The sequence below is a fragment of the Macrosteles quadrilineatus genome, unplaced genomic scaffold (assembly GCF_028750875.1).
Source record: "Macrosteles quadrilineatus isolate MER2022 unplaced genomic scaffold, UCM_ALF_1.0 Scaffold_5__1_contigs__length_97177068, whole genome shotgun sequence".
NCBI lineage: Eukaryota > Metazoa > Arthropoda > Insecta > Hemiptera > Cicadellidae > Macrosteles > Macrosteles quadrilineatus.
The window spans coordinates 78,555,771-78,576,151 of record NW_026542598.1 but is presented as its reverse complement, the minus strand read 5'-3'; the positions used below and the strand labels follow the sequence as shown (position 1 = coordinate 78,576,151).

At 37.3% G+C, this 20,381-nt stretch overlaps 2 protein-coding genes across 2 annotated transcripts in view; one reads left to right on the top strand and one right to left on the bottom strand.

The window, feature by feature from the left end:
- Nucleotides 1-296: 296 nt before the first annotated feature.
- On the bottom strand, nt 297-8,067 carry LOC128994314 (UPF0046 protein C25E10.12-like). The gene is made up of 5 exons (XM_054418757.1): nt 7,836-8,067; nt 5,238-5,382; nt 3,471-3,738; nt 2,477-2,703; nt 297-1,825 (listed from the first exon to the last, which is right to left on the bottom strand). The coding sequence occupies exons 1-5, from the start codon at nt 7,956-7,958 to the stop codon at nt 1,698-1,700; spliced, it is 891 nt and encodes a 296-aa protein (XP_054274732.1). The 5' UTR covers nt 7,959-8,067; the 3' UTR covers nt 297-1,697.
- Nucleotides 8,068-11,209: 3,142 nt separating this feature from the next.
- Nucleotides 11,210-20,381, top strand: part of LOC128994311 (uncharacterized) — a 34,504-nt gene continuing 25,332 nt past the window's right edge. The window contains exon 1 of the mRNA XM_054418752.1: nt 11,210-11,701. Coding sequence (XP_054274727.1) covers nt 11,573-11,701 — 129 coding nt within the window. The 5' untranslated portion in view covers nt 11,210-11,572. The remainder of the gene's footprint in view (nt 11,702-20,381) is intronic.

The window sequence follows — 20,381 nt, the reverse complement described above, 5'->3', positions numbered from 1 at the left end:
TTTATTTTTATATAATGTAGACTAAGTTCAGAAACATGTCGTCAAAATAAAATAATTATATACAAAAGCTTTTTTAATTGTGGTTTTAATTTTTATGAACTTATATAACTCAATATGCGAGTATAAAATAAATTTGAACGGATGGTGTTTTTGGCCTCTGGAGACCTCAAAAGAAAAAAAAGTAAATCCGTTCTGCGTCTGGGTCTTCCCACAAGACCAACGGTATTAGCTTATTCCCTATATGGGAAGGAACTTTCAAATAAAGAAAACAAAATGTTATTACAAAAGCTAAAAAATTTATTCCGTTCCAACATCCATATAGTAAAATTAAAATCCTAAATGGTAACTCTAATGCTTACGCAGGGACAATACTGATCACAAATAACCTACAAAAGGTACAAAAAACATTCAAATTTGTAAATTACACACTGCAAATCAAATCATGGTATACAATCACAAAAATAGGCCAAAGACAAAGAGAGATAAATTTAAGTGAGTGAGAGTATTCATTGCACCATCTGATCAACACACATCAAAACGTGATGTTAATATACGTGATGTTAATGTATATATAGATTCTCTTCAGTAAATCTTTGTTTCTCATTTATGATATGATTCTCGATTTGAAGTAACTATTTTACTATCTTATACTAGCTGATACAAAAGTTTTTTTTAGCAAATATTGCAGTATTTGATTGTACTTTTTTTGTATAGAAATACAGTGCAACCTCGATAAAAAGACTCTCATAAGGATTATTAAATAAGACTTTTTATCAAGGTTGACTTCTTAACAATGTTTAGAATAACACGTAGGGGTAAAATAAATTTAAGGGAATTTGAAAATGAAATGACACTGGTTAAGGTTGACTTGTTATCGAGGTTCCACTTACAATTTCAATTGATGAAAGTAATAAACTACACCAGTTGGCTCCTTTTCAAACCTTAAAACTTTGTCAGCCAATGAAATTCACCATAACAGAGTAAAACTAATTTTGCTCTGATTGGAACATTTACCGCTCAGAGTGGACACGGCACCAGCGTACCAAACCGAATAAATTCAAGATTGAATGCAGAATAACTAATAAGAGCTACTATGTGATTCTGTGCTGGTCAAATATAAAGTCGTTGTAATTTGTAAAAACAAAAATTACAAAATATTAGTAAGTGCCTTTCATTTTACCAAGGAATGTTTTTAAAACATGTTTGTACAATACTTCAATTTTTTCCCAGAGCCTCCTAGTTATCTACAAGTAAAAAATACACTCGTCAAACACTTATTCGTTTAAAAAATCTCACGACTTCTCACCTTAACACTGATTAAAAAAATATTAATATAACATTGTAATATCATCAAAGTGTCTCTTCTAGACCTTGTTAGGTAGCCACAAGGTCTAGAAAATATATGACTTTGCAGCAATTAAACGTACGAGATCACTTATTTGTGATTTTGATGCAAACGATTCATCAGTAATTGTGATGGCCAGGTAGGGAGGCGATGTAACACTTACATCTAAACAGCTGATCCAACAAGTAAACATGCTATGTGAAGAAGGTAGCTCAAACACGGCTTCAGTTGAATCGGTAACCATGCGTTGTTGCCATCGTTATCCTAAGATGCCATAAAGCAGCCTATCACATACACGGATTTCTTTGTGGATTATCAAGCACATGTAAAACATCAAAATAAATTATACTGTTCAATCCTTCGTTGCACCAGGAGGTAGGCTTATGTCAAACACTATTGGTTGATTGTTCGGTAAGTAGTTGACATCACAGGTTGAAGCGTTAATGTAGATCACCCGCCCATCTGAAGACACACCATAACCTAGGAAAATAAATCTTTGGTTTTAATAGATTCAAATTGGTACAGGTTACAAACACAATGTGAGTAATACACCAATACACAGCGGGACTGAGTTAAAACTACGCAAACTCGTTGGTACTGAATAACCAACACTATAGCAACGCGACTGGATATGAGCTTGTGAAGGGGTTCCCCCGCCACAGCAAACATCAATACTAAGTGAATTACCATTTGCTTAAATTGATTTCCATTTCAATATCTCCTTAAAACATGGTATATGACCTATGTTGATGACTACAGGATTATGGCCTAAAATCTCCAGTTCTACATTTCTGTTGCAAGAAAACCTGCATCCTTTAGGGTAAATATTTAGTTTTTCCAACTTAGAGTTTGTCTATTGGATGTTTTTCCTCTTATATATGATATGATTTCATGGTTAACATAGGAAAGTGAGTATGCTTGTTTTCTACCATTAAAATGAAAAAGAATGGAATTTTAGGCCACGATACAATACTTCTAAACTAGGAGAATCAATAAACTTTTAAGGGAGATATGACTGTTTCTCCAGAACTTGCAAAACTGGTTTAGATCACCTAGCTCGGCCTAGCACTTTTCACTATGGCATTGTGTAGTGTCGTAGCAGTTAGATGATTGATTACTGTTTTCAGTTACCTTCATGGACGTGTCCAAAAATGTGGTACCTAGGTCTGACCCTCTGTTGTACAGTAGCCAGCAGTTCCACACACCCTGCGCGGACACCCGAGCAGCACAGGTCACCATGTCCTATGGGTGGCGTGTGCGTCACGAGTACATCGGTGTTGTCTGGAATCTGCTGCCACTTGCTGAGGCAAGCTTCACCTCGAGGCAGGTTGAACGCCCACTTGCAAAACTCCGGCTGCCTGGTCAACACACACAATAAACCATATTAGCAAACCGACACGTACTTTCTCTCATTAGCTCGACATTAAAATCGAAACACAGGTGTGATTGAATGAATAAACAGTTTAAGAAACATTGGCTACAGACTTCAGTTGTGCTTATTAGTAAAAGGTGACAGAGTTACTGACTTACAGGTATTATGACTTCATTATTATATGGGGTGACACAGGGTACCTACCAGTTGGTCCAGTGACTTCAGGGGACAGCAACGACGTAAATGCTCGACCTTTTGTACCGATGAGGCAATATTTCGATTTGATTTGGTGGCTTGCTCCTAAAATATGGTCCCTCTCATTGATTCTTCATTGTGAATTAAATAATTATTTGCATCAAGCAGAGCAAAAAACCAAAGACACTGTGGCGGACCTGGAGATCGCGGGGCCCAAGGTGAAGTTCAATAGCAGGCCTCTCTTAATAACTGAAATACACCACACGGCTGTGCGGGGGCCCCTGAAAAGCACGGGGCCCCAGGCACCGCCTTGTTCGCCTTTATGTAGGGCCGCCACTACAAAGAGAGGTCTGGTCTGGGGAACTTTATTTTGGTTTTGGCCCAATGTTTTCCTGTGACTTTTGGGACTTTGAAAGGTGGATACCCTGTGAAAAGAGACTACTCCTCCAGTTAAAGTCAGAGCCCTATTTCCCATATATTCGAGGAGCCCACAGCCTATTTTCCCCCTGAATTTTTTCTACGCTAACGCTTTAAGTATAAGCACACTCAGCAGCTTACCACGGCGACCCGTAGAAATTCAGCCCGTATATTCCTATCGCCTGGTCCTGCAAGTAGGTGCAGTTCGTCAGACACTCCTTGATGTTCTGCATCTTCACAGCCTCCGCGATATTGTCCTTGGGCAGACCCAGCGTGGGGATCTGGTCTATGATGCTGCCTCCTCTAGAGCCGTCACTGGGAGAGTGGCTCAGAGGATGTGTGAACGTCCGGTCAAAGCTGAGCTCGTGGTTCCCAGCTATCACAATTTTGTGTTTGTGTGGCAGGCCGCCTGGACACAAAATTTATTGTGTTTTCAGTTAATCGAGATGGACATTTCCTACCGCTGTTCAATAACACAACGTTTCGGGAGGTAAGGAAACACCTCCTGGTTTCAAAAAACAAAGTATCTTAAGTTTTCTTAACTAGGGGCACAAGGCAAACCCGCTTCCACGCTGACCCACGGGATCATGATTTTAGCCTCTATGCACCAATATGAGGTTAGGTGGGCTAACTAGGAAAATGTAGATTTAGGGTCACACGAAAAAAGGAGGAATTTTCTTCACTCCTGAAGCATAGTGTAGTTAACTAAGCGGTAGTAATTGAAGATCCATGTTACTTAGAAAAAAGTTAACTTAAGTGTCAAAATTAAATTAAGATTGGATAAAATTTGTTTAAACTAGACTTGACTTTTCTAATTTTGAGTTTTTATGCCTTATGATTTTTCTATAACCATAAGTAATATTTGGTGTGTACATGCTATTGTGTATGGTATTAATCTTAAAAGCTAAGTTTAATCGTAATCAGTAGTTTACTAGTTTTGTTCATTGTGTTTTTAGAAATGTGACTAAATTAGCACTAAAATTTGAGTAATATATTTGATTGTTTTTTTGGAGTGTTTAATAACTTGAGTACTTTTTGTCCGATTTTGATAAAATTTGGTTTGAAGGTGTAAGGCGGGATACACTTGAATGAGTTCGCGAACCAGCATGATCGGACTATGGGAACGGGGGTTTATGGGGGATTATATGGGGTAAAAATAGGTTTTTCCCATTTTTGACCCTAAAAACACAAAATTTCACAATTTCTTTTTAAACCATTTTGTAGAGCTTAAAAAAACAAATAATTTAGTACATTGAAGCGTTGTTATGCGCCTAATTGTTACAGAGAAAATTCAAATAAATTGTAATTTTGAAATTCCCATGTTATTCTTATGGAGAATAAGTCAACTGTTGTAGTTTGCTTGTTTATGAACATATTTTGATAAAATTTGGAAAATACATTAATTTCTTACTAAACCACAGTACCTTTTAATATTTTACATTAAAAAAGACTTTTTTACCCTCCCTGTTGCAGCAAACCTAAGTACTCATTAAACTAATTCTGTTTAAATTGGGAATAAATGTGATATTTTTAAGGAGACATTTTAGTTTAAATCCAATCAGGAAAATTGAAATTCGCTAAGTCTGCAGGTTTGCTGCGGCGGGGGTATTTTAGACACTCTATGTTAAATTCAAACCTCCCTGTGGAGGAGCAAACTGCTGAATCACATAATATGTCTGAGTGGTATGACTACACCTTAGCGAATTGAATGTATCGATACAACCCCAGCACAAAGCATAGCACACCATTTGTCAACTCTTCACTCACACCTGCTTCTTTCTGCTACCCAACCTGTCTTATTTGGAGAACACTCAGTAGGCTATAACTTCTATTTTAACCATGGTATTCTGGTAAAATTAAAACACAAAACTCATTCTCCAGATAAAAGAATATCCATTAATTCATTACCTATCCAATTGTTGAAATCAATAACTTCTTCTAATCCTCCACATTTTGTAAAATCCCCAGCGTGTATGAAAATGTCGCCATCAGGAATATCAAACTTGATGTGAGAAGTTAAAGAGTGTGTGTCACTCATACAAACAACTCGAGCCTAGAAAAAATGCCATTCGAATAATTATCTTCAATTACCAATTATTTAAGATGGGGACGCCACTATGTGCATATTTTAACACAAATATGAGTATAGGATGAGTGGCCGATCTTGTAGTTTTGTTAGTGACTAAGGCCGACACAGCTTCCTTAGACACAGCTGCTAATTAATAGCCCAAACAGCTAATGCCAACTAAGGGACCTACAGTTTATAGTGGAATCTGAACCACATTCTTGCCTTGGTATTAACGAATTTGTCTAGGATAGTAGTCCTACTGCGGATAGTCGTAGTACTCACTAGTGTGGACGTTAACCCACACCAGGGAGTATCGCATCCACAGTGCATCTCTATAGACATCCACAATTCGTGACCTCCTAGTAGCTGGATTACAGGACAACGCCACCGTCCCATCTTGCCTTAGGAATAGGTAAATAAGTGTAAATGAAAAACATACGTACAGCGTACAACTAATGCCCAAATTAGTAGTTTCTAAATAAATTAGGGCAGGACACGTACTACAGAGAGAACGGGGTTCACTATTAAAAGAAGCAAGCATAGGAAAGCCAGAAAAGAAATTACCGGTACCATTAGGAAGGCCCAAGAGATGGTGGGATAATGTCTCCAAGGACGTCTGAGAAGTGTATATATCGATTATTTCATACGATATGTCAAGTTTGGTTAGTTAAGTTAACCTAACTTAACTAACCGAATGAAATAATCGATATATTGAATAATCTATATATCGATATTTTTCACTCGAACTAGTGTAGGACGTTTATACTAAAGTGCAGCCGCTGATTGTTACAAACAGTGTGGTAGGCTTAAAATATAGGCCCTAAACACAATCTTAAATAACAAAAAAAACTATTTTCTAACCTCAAATAGCCTATGTCCGTCAAGCATCCGGACAATCTAAAAATAAGTTTTCGGTGGGAATAAATCTGAAATTAACTGACGGAACTGTGCCAGATGAGTGTAACCTAGTTACCACAATAGAAAATCCACTATCCACTAAAGAACCAGAATGTTTTTTTACTGTGAAGCAACTGCTGTGTTTGAACCTTGTAAGTTAAGTCCCCCTCATTTTGAGCACTTAAGACAGAACATTTTAAGGCTTAATGGGATTCAACTAGGTGGGTACACAATTTTAACCCTTGAGGAGGTGCTTCACCAGTAAAAGAGGTGCGGGCGCATGCAGAGTTTTATTCCGCAACACTAAATAGCATAAATTTTACCCATTTTACTTGTTGTTATAACGAAATATTATATGTAAATGATGAATAACATAATATGAAATCTAATTTCTTTGTAATAACATTATTTGTTTAACTTTATATGAGTAATATTTCAAATAATTATATTGAGCAATTTTCTAGTATAGGGTATGTTACGAGAGAGGGCGCTTGCAGAGTTTTGTTCCGCAATAATGCAATTGTACATACATGCAAACAAAATATATTTGATAATAACTTAATTATATAAATAAAATATTTAGCCTACATTTAAACATGTTTATAATTTTGTAGGCCCTATGTATAAAATATACACACATTTTGACAATAGCGCATGAGGAAATAAACTCTGCGCCAAGGACTTAAGCAATAGGGCGCACACGGAGTAAACCTCCGCAAACTGACACCGCATCACTGAATTGCAACTGACAACAAAATTAGGAGGAATTCGGGGGTAAAAATAGCTTAGGGTATTAACAGGATGAGGTGCGTGAAGTGTAGAGCCGGACACGGCTGCACTTTACTTTAGGTCCAACACTCATTCGAGTGAAAATATCGATTGTTCGATTAATTCATTCAAAATATCATTTGGTTAGTTAGGTTAGGTAACCTAACTAACCAAACGATATATCGAAAGAAAAAACCGATTAATCGATATATCGATCGATATTTTCATTTGAATGAGTGTAGGACCTAAAGTAAAGTGCAGCCCCGGACACGACTGCCGACACCCGTTAAGCATATTTCTATTAACAAAAACTACAAGGAGGAAAACTCCGCATGCGCCCGCTCGAGGGTTAAAGTGATAATCAATAACATTTTCACTAAGCATTTAATCAAGGACAGGTTAGGATTTCAAAGCCTCTAGTGAACAAGACGGCTGCACTTTACTTGACGTCCTACACTCATTCGATTGTTTTTTTCGATTCGATATTTTCATTCGATATATCGTTTGGTTAGTTAGGTTAGGTTAACCTTACCTAACTAACCAAACGATATATCGAATGAAGCAATCGATTAATCGATATATCGATTGATGTTTTCGTTCGAATGAGTGTAGGACGTCAAGTAAAGTGCAGCCAACAAGACTTTTAAAAATAAGGAGTTTCCACAGGCTAATATGCCTATATTGTAAGCTAACCCTAAAATGAAAGGGACAATCCTTGACTTAATCACACTATTAAGCCTACTTTTAATAAAAAACCATAATATCCTACCTACCTTATTTTGGCTTACTTTTTCTTTAGGGATGTTGACATGGATTTTAATAACCTTCTGAGACTGGCTCAATTCTTTCCAAGCAGCAGTTGGGTTATTTGTTAGGGGATGAACTTCAACACTCATTTTAATGTTATTTTATATTAAAGTCAATTTTGACATGGAAGAGACATCAAAGGGAAATTTAAAACCCTAGGCCTAGTTCTACTTTTACTTTACTTACTCCCATCTGACAAGCTCAAGCTCAACAAAAACACAACAATTCAACCATTACAAACAAACAACCACTGCACTGATTAACACGAACACAACGACAACATAGGGTATAAGCCACTTAAGCATAGACTATTGGTGCATAGAGTCATTTCAGGTCACTGAACTAAAATTATAACTGGAGGTAGCACTGCCATGGCAGAAGTCTGTCAAAAGCGTGTCGCTGATTTTGTTAGGTTGGTATAGCAGTAAGTTTTCTTATCATAGCAATGACATGGCTTCTTATAACTAGGTTGGTATAGCAGTGAGTATTTTTGTCATACTTGAATACTTTTAATACTTTAATAATTTTCTTTGAAATGGCGACCATACAAAGTAGGTATTTTAAGCCAAGTATAATAATAGTTATAGCAATAATATGGCTTCTTATGACACCAGACTCACGCAAACATGGCGGCTGGCGACACGCATCTTTGACATTCATTCAGTGCTACCTCCAGTTAGATAGCTCAGTGTTTCAGGTGCTGGTTGGCTTGATCATGGCAGGCCTCTTTTCATAGAGAAAGGGGTCCTAACTGTATAAAGTCTATACATATTTCATTGTGTTGTTGCCATAAAGGAAAGAAATGGTTTATTTACATCCGTTGGTGAGGTTCATGAGCATAATCATTGACTATATAACACTACATTGTTATATAGTTATATATAACTATATAGCTATATAGTTATATAGTTATATGTTGTAGTGTTATATAGTCAATGGCATAATACAAGGTCAAATAGAAATTTGTTCTATCCCAGAACTAGGCTTGAAAAAACTTTGAAATCTTTTCCTGTTTCAGGTATACGTTTTTTTAACAAGCTGCCTGTCACCGTCAGAAACCTTCCCCTTCCAAGATTCACTCAGGTCATGAAGTCTTGGCTCATTCTACATCCTTTTTACCACACTAATGAATTTTACAACACCAACCTCAACACCTCTTCTGCCCTATTAAACCCCTAACTTCTGTACCTTCCATCCGGACCAAATCAGGTTTCATATTTATATTTTTCATATTTATATTTTTCCAAATCAGGTGTCTTATTTATATTGTTTGTCATTCACTTGCATGTGATTTGTGATTTGCACTGTTCTAGATATAAGCATGACGAAGCCTATTGTATTTTGTAAATATTTAATGGTAAATAAATCTTTGAATCTTTGGATACAGAAGTCAGGTATAAAAGTAACCGTTCCGCACATTTTTTTATTTCAGCTGCGGTTTTTCAATACGGACGAAATGAGAGTTAACAAATTATAAAATTAGTTATATAATTTTAAATTTATGAAAAAATTTAAAATGATTATATATTTTTTCTTAAATTTTTAATTAATTTATATTCATTTATTTCTAATTATTTTTTATAGGCTATAAAAAATTATAAAATTAATTTTATTATGTTTTAAGTAGTTGTGATATTAAACTGTGTCTAGCTTAATCTGTTATAATCCATATATATGGTGTCAGAAGTGGAATACGAATCCACGCCCTCATGGAGGACCAGAAGTTGAGTCTGAAGCTGTTAGTATCCAAATATATTATGTACTACAGTTCAGAAGTAACCCGCGTTCTAAGCTAAATCGTTATCAAAAAGTTAACTTTTCAGTGGGATTCGATCCGGCTACCTTCAGTTCATCAGCCAGGAACGCTTCCACTGCACCACCGAGGCCGATGGCTCTACCGTATCGTTGCGGTAATGGTGTTCCCCCAAGAGAAGAGATCTGATCTGACACTGACAGCTGACGTCATAAAAGGCTCGTCTATTCCTCCCTTGAGTAAATACCCTCTAAAATCACGACGCCCCACTCCGCTCCCAATCGATGTGTGATTTTTTTAACCCTAAACTCACTCAGTCAAGTCAGTCAGTGCACTAGGGTAGTCTGCAGTGTGGTGAGTGTCTCTCTCTCTCTCATCTCTCGACTTCGTATGTCGACCACGGCCGCCTTTAACTCCAGGCCGTGGCCTTCGAAGTGGCAACGTCGCAAGTGGTGTTGTAACAGCTGTTTTGTTTGGAAGCAGCTAATAGTATTTGTATATTTACTAAAGATTGGTTACTGGAACTATGACAATATTCGAATATTCCGCTTAAAATGTACATATATATTTAACTCATATTGTTTCGTCTTTCAGTTCTGTATGTTTTATTTTATTTATTTATTTGTTTTATTACAATGCTGCTAAACAGGATAAACCCAGTTACATTGTAGCATTAAATATTTACAAAATACAATAGGCTTCGTCATGCTAACAACAAAATCTTGACATGCATGATAAATAACCCCGGCTTGCCCCCCATGCATGATAAATAGCCTCCCCACATTCCCTGCTCAGCCCTAGACCCAATATGTCATCAGGATTCACAGCTGTTATTTCAATATTTTAATAAATTTATGTTCATAAATTTAAATTTAAATCATTAAGGTGCGAATTAATGGCTGTCACCTGTCCGCCATGTTATCTTATGGGACGTCTGTCACTAAACAACACCACTTGCGACATTGCCAATAATTCTACCAGTCCGCGGCCTGTAGTTAAAGGTGGCCGTGTGTCGACAGATGCGCCACCCGCGCCAGGCGCCACGCCACCACTAGTAAGTAGTGTAGTGACCACTGAGCTATAATTCTAACTGGAGGTAGCACTGAATGTCAAAGATGCGTGTCGCCAGCCGCCATGTTTGCGTGAGTCTGGTGTCATAAGAAGCCATATTATTGCTATAACTATTATTATACTTGGCTTAAAATACCTACTTTGTATGGTCGCCATTTCAAAGAAAATTATTAAAGTATTAAAAGTATTCAAGTATGACAAAAATACTCACTGCTATACCAACCTAGTTATAAGAAGCCATGTCATTGCTATGATAAGAAAACTTACTGCTATACCAACCTAACAAAATCAGCGACACGCTTTTGACAGACTTCTGCCATGGCAGTGCTACCTCCAGTTATAATTTTAGCTCAGTGGTAGTGACTGACAGATCGCTGGCTGAATTCGAACTCTTACTTGGTTGTCTTTGTCTAATGTCTAGTTGAATGAAGAGTTGAAGTTGAGTTGAGTGGACCAGTTGACTTTGACTGAGTTGAGTTGCAGTTGAGTTGAAGTTGAAAGTTAAAGTTGGAGTGAAGTCGTCGTAGATCGTCGATCGTGTTGCGACTGTGAAAGTGTGATTTTGATTTTTGATTAATAGGAACTTAGCAACACCGGTTTACTTTTTATAATCAATAACTTATCCTCTAATCTTTATAGGCCACAAACCCTTCTGTGTACTAGAACTATTGTTATATTAGGGCATATAAATATCGCAATTTCATTACAGTAGGAACCGCTTTAAGTTGACTTTCTTTGTCTAAAGACGCCTCAATCAAGATTGCAACAGCAGCCCTTGTCGGTAGAAAGTTCAAAGATAACGCAACATACGATCATTGACTGACCTGGCTTCTTGGATTTTCTGACTAATCAAGTTGGATTTGGTTTAGTTTGACTAAAATGTCGGACCAATACGTCTTTGAATTGTGTTATAAACGACAAGGAAGGAGCCCTGATGAAAAAGAAACTCAATTCGTGATAATTGATGGCTCTTCAATGGCAGATTTCTGCAGACTGAAGGAAGACTTGGTAAGCCCTTATAGACTTAAGTAGGACATATCCTTTGTGAGCCTAAGCCTCTGCCCTATGCTGTCACTGGCTTCATAAACTTTATCATGACAAATTTATTTTCTTTTGGCTAAGGCAATAAGTTATGACTAAGTTTAGGCCTAGCTGGTGTGCAACCCAACCCATCTTTAACTTAGGCCTATGGATACTGAACTAAACTGGTCCCATGAGGGATAGGCCTAGGTTTAGGATAGCCTCAGTCTTGGTAATTATTTGATAGGCTATAGGCCTATCGGCAAATATTTGATACATCTACAATGCGATATTGTGTAATTTTTAGATGTCTAAAAGTATTTTTCACGCTGAATCCAAAAATGCAATCAGTTTTTGTCAGAGAGATTCATAAGTGGCCGTAAAACGAAGGTTAAAATTACAAATCCAAGGTTCATTGAGCTTACTGATGGTAAGTTACGGTACCTAATATGGCGTGGTCTGGACGGGTCCGTATGTGGACTGTGGACTGAGTGAGGAGGAGAGCAAACAGCTGTTTTATAGGTACTCGACTTAATGTGGAATGAAATAAATTTGTTTTGAAACCAAATAATCAGTTCTTATTTTAGGCATGTGAGGAAGGTAGGTCCTAGGTCGGGCTTTACACGGATTCGTAACTGTATTAGGCCTAAGTGTTTTGAAGTGAGGTTAGATTAGGAAGGTAGGTAAAGGTTAGGTTATAATGAACCGACTCATTAATAAATGCAACTTCCAGACTGTTTTTGCAAAATTAAATAGTGGGTGAAACACAATGAAATAACGATATCAAAAACACTTTGATGCGGGAGCTGAGGGGGCCCGCAAACCGGTGAGTGGGAAACGGTGAGCAGAGAGGCCCGTGAGACGAGTGGGGCTGAAAAATTGGAGTTCATTCTTATTTAAATGTATTATCAATCATTCAATAATTGTATTGAACAAGTAATGACATTGATGTCATTAATAATAATGTTGTTATCAGGTAGGCCTATCGTTTAATTTCGTTAGGCCTCTTCAGTGATAATGAACTAGGGTAACAAATTCAGCGTGTTATAACGTGGGTCTTTGCAATCTTACTTTTGTCAATGAGAATACTTTACGGTAAAATAGGCCTATGCATTTTAGGGTTTGCACGCGATTTTTGAAAATTTTTTTTCATTCTACTCGAAATTTAACGCTCATTCCGAAAATGACGTTCTTTTCCCGCGGAAAACGACCATAACACGGAAAAATGACCAAAACGACCAAAAATTTGTTTTTACCAAAACACGTAATATGGGTACTCAAATTAACCGTAATATTAAGCAGATCACGACTATGTAAGAATTTTTAGGATCCGAGGTCAAATAAGCGAGATTTTTACGAAAATCTGAGATGCTATTTTGAATTTTTGCTCCAACTTTTGTCTGTGTTGAAATACCAGCTGATCAGGATCAGCTGGTCATTATTTTATTATAAGGCAAATATTTGAAATATCAACAACGCGATATTATGTACTTTTTTGATGTCTACTTACAGTATTTTTCACGCTGAATCCAAAAATGCAATCAGTTTTTGTCGGAGAGATTCCTAAATGATCGTAAAACGAAGGTCAAAATTACGAGTCTAAGGTTAATTGAGGTATACTGATGGCAATATGGCGTGGTCTGGACGGGTCCGTATGTGGACTGAGTACTGAGTGAGGAGGAGAGCAAACAGCTGTTTGTATTCGACTTAATGCGGAATGAAATCAATTCGTTTTGAAACCAGAGATAATCAGTTCTTATTTAGGCATGTGAGGAAGGTAGGTCGGGTTTTATGCGGATTCGTGACTGTATTAAGTGTTTTGAAGTGAGGTTAGATTAGGAAGGTAAAGGTTAGGTTATAATGAACCGACTCATTAATTTATGCTACTTCCAGACTGTTTTTGCACAATTAAATAGTGGTTGAAACACAATGAAATAACGATATCAAAAATGCGAGTCAAAGTAGCCCCGGTTGACGGTACCTTCCTAATCTAACCTCACTTCAAAACACTTAATACAGTTACGAATCCGTGTAACCTTCCTCACATGCCTAAAATAAGAACTGATTATTTGGTTTCAAAACAAATTGATTTCATTCCGCATTAGGTCGAGTATAAACAGCTGTTTGCTCTCCTCCTCAATCAATCCACAGTCCACATACGGACCAATCCAGACCACGCCAAATTACCATCAGTATAGCCCAATGAACCTTAGATTCGTAATTTTAACCTTCGTTTTACGGCCACTTATGAATCTCTCCGACAGAAACTGATTGCATTTTTGAATTCAGTGTGAAAATACTGTAAGTAGACATCTAAAAATGACACGATATCGCGTTAAAGATATATCAAATATTTGCCTTTGTTTTTTCAATCGCAGAGGATACGGGTGTAGTAACCGGACGTGGATTAGGCGTCTGGCAGTTACTGTCATAACCTAACTTAACCTAACCAACCAAACTTGCTGATAATGAAAAAATCAAATGAAGATTAAATTCTGTTCTTAAAATAAAATTATAAATGCAAAAATTCTAACAAAAGATGTACAGTTAAGAATAAATGGCATTCAAAGCAAAATCTGTGACAAAAGTTAAAGTTACCGATGGGATTCGAACCAGAGACCTCTTGCATATCAGCCGAACACCCTATCCACTACACCTTGAAAAACGATGGCTGAACATCATGTCGTTGAGGTAATGGTGTTCTGGGCCCCCACAACCCGGTGACCTCACTGCCAGACGCCTAATCCACGCCCGGTTACCAGATGCTTATCCTCTGTGTTTTTCAATTTGTTCAAAACCTTCAAATTTATAAAAATAATTTAGGCAAACTTAGGCCCATAACAACCATGTCAAAACAAACTAACTTATGTTAACTTTAGTTATAGACCATTAAATAAATCTTAGTCTAAAAGGCAATAGGGTAGATAACGGAAGTGCTATAATGTAGATAGGTAACAGTGCTATAAATAACTTACAGGCAATAATAACAGACAGTAGTTGAAACAGTCAACATCAGTGGTGCTCTTTCATTGACAGTTTTGCTGAGTTTGTATATTTTTCTGCATTATTCCAATGCCAATGGTGTTACTATATCTATATAGATCTCGTCCGCTATGATTACCCAGGTGCGATATTACGAGACCCCGAGATTAACTTACATTGCGCAGTAATCTTTTGCGCATCATAACCTCGCAAAGAAAGGAGAGAGAGAGAGAGAGAGAGCGTTAGTTTATATGAACCAGTAGCCTACAATGTTTAATCTTCAGCCAGCCCAGGAAGTGAAGAAGGCGTCATTGTACGAGATCTCATACCGCACAGCTGTATCATTATTATCATTATTTGTTTGTATTTATTATTTTTCTACAATAAAAAATTAAGAAAAATATGTGTTAGGCCTATCTGTTTATTTACGAATTCCTAATAATCTTAAGTAACCGTTTTAAAATATATATTTTATCTTTGTATTATCACTTTTTATGCCAAATGCGTTTCCTTATGGCTGGTTTCAGGCTAAACAAAATACAAATGAAATATGTTTGCAAATTACTGTTTTTTAGCCTTTACCTTTTTCGGTCCCAATTGGTTCTGATTTTTGATGCCCTACTCTAGATTAGCTATTTTGTTAGGATTTGATTCCCTCATTTTACCAGTCAAATCTGCATTAAATGAGTTTTTGATTATCCGAGATACACAATGTCTCTATTCTCGGATAGCCTAATCAAGGCTCTCTATTGTATACCAATAACACATATTGCCAAATGAGCCATTCCAAAACAATAATCTAGGTAAAATTAGTAGTCTACCTATTTTTAAATTGCCTAACCATTTTCCAGTCCCCTTCGAACTCCAATGAACATGCTGAAATGTTGCAAAAAATACGCCCAAAGAGTTTTATTGTGTAAAAAACATACCGGTATCATTGAATGTGCTGTAGGCCCTACCAGTGGGGTTTACTGTGCTCCCAAAACAAATAACATTTACCCATACAGTAATTTTGAGTTATCGCAACTTCAAAATCCTTATTCCTGAATTGCTTATCAGACAATGAGCGGTTGGAATGAGCCTCTTGATATAACCTCAACCAGTGACAATATTAGACACTCATCAAAATATTCCCTTATTCCTCTTGACATAATTTCTAACTTCTGACATAAATTCTGACATAAACTGCATCTAGTCCTTTGAAAGTAGGTGTTGTAACTCTTTATAACATAATAAAAGATAAATCAGATAAAAAAGTGTATTATTCCATTAACATAGAATAGAAACTAAACATAAACAATAGTAATCAATAAGAATAAAGATCATATGATCAGCTGGTAATTCAAATGCAGTCTATTAGAAATTATAACAATCTTCCCCACATAAGTTTTGAGCTCACACATAAGCCTCAAGGTAACTTGGCGGTTGTCGAACACGTGTTGACCTACGTAACTGAGGTGACTCAACTTCATCGGGAATCTGGATGTCACATTCAGGATGCTGAGCCTCCACTACCGGTATTTGGCCAGTCGAGGAACGTCGAGGTGATTGATCTTGAATTCTGACTTCATCAGGAAAATGGATGCCACATTCAGGATGTTGAGCCTCCACTACTGGTATTTGACCAGTCGTGGAACGCCGTTGTAGCGTACGACCGACAATGGTTGAACCACTGTTTGTAGAGCGTTGTAATGCTGGTATCCCTGGAATATTGAACCTAACAGTACGTCTTTGGATATCTTCTGACTGTTGGTTAGTGGAGCGTCTTTGATTATCTTCTTCCCGTTGATTTGTCGTTTTAGGCGGTACTCTTGTTCTTATGAGTTGATTGATGTGCCTTTTGATTAAGCGTCCAGAGTCAAGCTTTACCATGTAATGTCGATAGCCCAGTTTGGATTGGATGGTTCCAAATTCCCAGATTTCGGCATTTCCAGAGTAAAGGCGAACTTGGGCTCTATCTCCTACTCTCATCGATCTTACATGTTTTGTCTGCCTAACTTCTTTTTCTTTATTTATCTTCTTTGGAATAGGAAATATGGCATCCAGCTCTATTCTTAATCTTCTGTGCAAATAAAGTTCTGCTGGGCTTTTCCCACATGCAAGTGGTGTGGCTCTGTAGCGTAAAAGCATTTTCCTGACCTTTTCTGGCATGGTGCCCTTTTCACTTGCCATTGATTTTAAACGTTTCTTCACAGTTTGAACATTTCTTTCGGCTAATCCATTTGTAGCTGGATGGCCTGGGGCAATAAATTTTTGGGTAATACCATGATCAATACAGAAGGCTTTGAATACATCGCTTGTGAAAATTGATGCATTATCGGTGACCAATGAATTGGGGTAGCCATGGAATGAAAATATTTCTTGAAGTGTGTGTATTGTTGTTTCAGTTGTAGGAGAATGTCTCATGACTCGGACCTCTGCCCATTTTGACTTGGCATCAATGGCAACTAGAAAATGATGACCCTCGAAAGGACCTGCATAGTCTATATGTAGACGTTCCCAATTGGAGTGAGGCTGATCCCACGGGTGTACTATCACCTTCGGGGGGTTGTTACGGAGCTTAGCACAGATTTCACAAGATCTAACTAGGTCTTCTATGTCATGGTTCATCCCTTCCCAGTACACATACCGCCTTGCAAGTTGTTTCATTTTTGTTATACCGATATGTGTTGTGTGAAGTTCTCTCAAAATTGAATTTTTAAGGCTCTGTGGAATGACAACTCGATCTTGCCAAAAGAGAATTCCATCAAGAAGGGTGTAGGGTGTGTCTTCGTTGCTTGTTTGTAGAGTTTTCATAAGAGATTTGAGATGAGAATCGTTTAATGTTGCACTTGCAATGGTCTGATTCGTGATAGCAGTTGAAGAAATTTGGAAAAGTGACTCAGCATACAGAAGGTGAACTTCTTCATTTATCTTCATATCAGTTGATCTTGAGTCTTGAGACAAAGGTGCTCGAGATAAACAATCAGCATTTTCATTTTCATCTCCTGATTTGTTTTTCAACTTATAATTGAATCCAGATAGAAATGAAGCATATCGAAGTAATCGAGCTGTTGTCATTTTCGGCAAAGAGTGGTCATGACAAAAGATTCTGCTCAAAGGCTTATATCTGTGACAAGAGTGAACTGGCTTCCATACAAGTAGTTATGAAACTTTCCAACAGAAAATATAATAGCAAGTGCCTCTCGATCTAGTTGATTATAATTTTGTTCTGCAGGTGTTAGTGATCTGGATGTGTAAGCGATAGGGCGTTCATGACCATTTACGATGTGGCTAAGTATTCCCGCAATGCCAACAGGGCTTGCATCGCAAGAAAGTACAACTGGCAATTTTGGATCATAAGGAATCAGGACTCTGTCACTGCAAATCTCTTGCTTGAGCTTTTGGAAGGATGATTCACATTCTGTCGTCCATTGAAAACGGTGTTTCTTCTTGAGCAACTCCCTTAAGGGACAGGACAACGTAGATAGATTTGGAATGAAACGTGAGTAATAAGTAATCATTCCAAGAAATCTTCTGACCTCATCAGCGTTGTGCGGTCTTGACATTTCCATCACTGCCTTTATCTTCTCGGGAGATTTGCTGATTTTATTTTGCTCAATCAGATGTCCTAAGTATTCAATCTTTGTTTCAAAAAATGTACATTTCTTTCGATTTAGATGTAAGTCGTATTCTGTTAGTCTTCTTAAACACATTCGAAGGTTGTGAGCACATTCTGCTTGGGTTGCTCCATGGACGACTATGTCATCGAAATAAGCTTCACACTTATTAAGTCCATTGAGGATTTGTGACAAAATTCTGTTGAATTCTGAGGGAGCGGTTTTTATGCCAAAACTGAGACGGTTCATGAGAAAGGTTCCCTTATGTGTTGACATAGTTTGGATTTCACTACTTTCTTTGTCTACTGCTAAATGTAAGTACGCTTTATAAAGGTCAAGTTTGCAAAAGTATTTGGAATTTCGGAGACTGTTAAGAACATCTTCAACCGTCCTTATAGGAAAATTAGCCGAGACTAACCTCTCGTTTACACCGCACTTGTAATCCACACAAAGTCTCAGTCCACCATCTGGTTTGGGAATGATGACGAGAGGTGATCCCCAGTCACTTGTCGCAATCGGAGTGATGATTCCCTCTTTTTCTAAAGATTCCAACTCCTTTTCAACACGTTCTCTAAGTGCATATGGGACATCACGTTCTTTTGTAAATACCGGTTTTGCGTCATCTCTTAAAGTTAATGAAACTTGAATGTTAGGAGCACAACCAATTTTTTCCTCAAAAATTGAAGCAAACTCATTCAGAATGTTATTCATATCTTGAAAGTTCTTTCTGTCGCCATCAACCAAATGGACTTTTGGATTAGTTTTCATGTCATGATCGATTTGTTTTAGTTCAATGTCGAAAGCACGGATCAAATCTCTACCTAAAATAGGATCGTGGCCTGATGAAACTACATACACTTCTGCTTTTAAAGATCGTTCTTTATATTGTAATGTAACTTTTGCTTTTCCTTTACATGGCACAATATCATTGGAATAAGCTCGAAAATTTAGATTTGAAGGTTGAAGATCTATTCCCAAATTCAATGCTAAGAACTTATCCTCTGGTAAAATTGTGTACCGTGCACCAGAATCTACTTCCATCTTCAGTTTCTTGTGGTTTATCGCTACCTCTACTATGTACTTTCCATGTCCAGGTTCAATTTCGTAGAGGCTGATGATTTTCTGATCTTTGGATACTGAACTGATTATGTTGCATGCCCCGTAGGAACAATCAGATTGTGAGTCATTGATCATATCATTGTCAGAGAATCGGTTAACTTGTTTACTTGAAGCATATTTCTTGGTCAGGGTATTGATGCAAACTTTTTGAATGTGGCCATTCTTCTTACATGCTTCACAGAATAGTTTTTCACGCCTTATTCGACACTGGTTTGATCGGTGGTTAGATGTTCCACATCTGAAGCAAAGATTGTTGATTCCTAAGGACTCATAATCGATTCTTTGGCTTGATCGATGCTTGTATGATGGTTTTTTCCAGGGAGATGATGTTGATGATGATGATGATGATTTCCGAGTGGATGGATGATCGTGTCTAGTGGTCTTCTGAATTTTCATTATATCTGGCACTGAAGAACTAGGGATCAGAGGTTTTGAAATGTTTGAAAGTTCCTTGCACTGGATTTGGGCTGCTTCAAGAGCTATAGCTCTCCTGACTATTTCATCAAAGTTCTCTTCCTTTCCTTTGAAAAGTTGTTCTCGAATGCTATTATCACGAATGCCCCTAATGAATTGAGCCCTTAAGAAAATGTGAGCTGTTGAAATGTTTTCTCTGCATTCACATTTTATGTAAAATTCACAGTCAGCAAGTCGTTTTTGCAAACTTGCAACATAGTCAGGTATGTTTTCACTTTCTGATTGGTAAGTGGAGAAAAAGTAATGCTGCGACACTACAGTATTCTTTTTAGGCGATAGCATTTCGCCAAAGGCTTCAACTAGCTGTTCATATTCCAAGTCTTTGATTTTCTTTGTAGGTCCTTTGAATGCAACTAAGTTGTTGTAATGGATAGAACCGATTGATGCACATAGAATTTGAGCTTTTTTAGTTTTGTTTGACACATTCTTCATGCTGAGATAGTTTTCAAATCGTTCAATATAGGCTGAAAATCTTTCTTTTTCTGAGTTGTAAC

Coding starts and splice junctions, on each gene's coding strand:
- LOC128994314 (XM_054418757.1), bottom strand. CDS start 7,958: ATGAGTGTTGAAGTTCATCCCCTAACAAATAACCCAACTGCTGCTTGG. Junction 5,383..7,835: donor AAAAAGTAAGCCAAAATAAG/GTAGGTAGGATA, acceptor CATTTTTTCTAG/GCTCGAGTTGTTTGTATGAG. Junction 3,739..5,237: donor TGATTTCAACAATTGGATAG/GTAATGAATTAA, acceptor TTTTGTGTCCAG/GCGGCCTGCCACACAAACAC.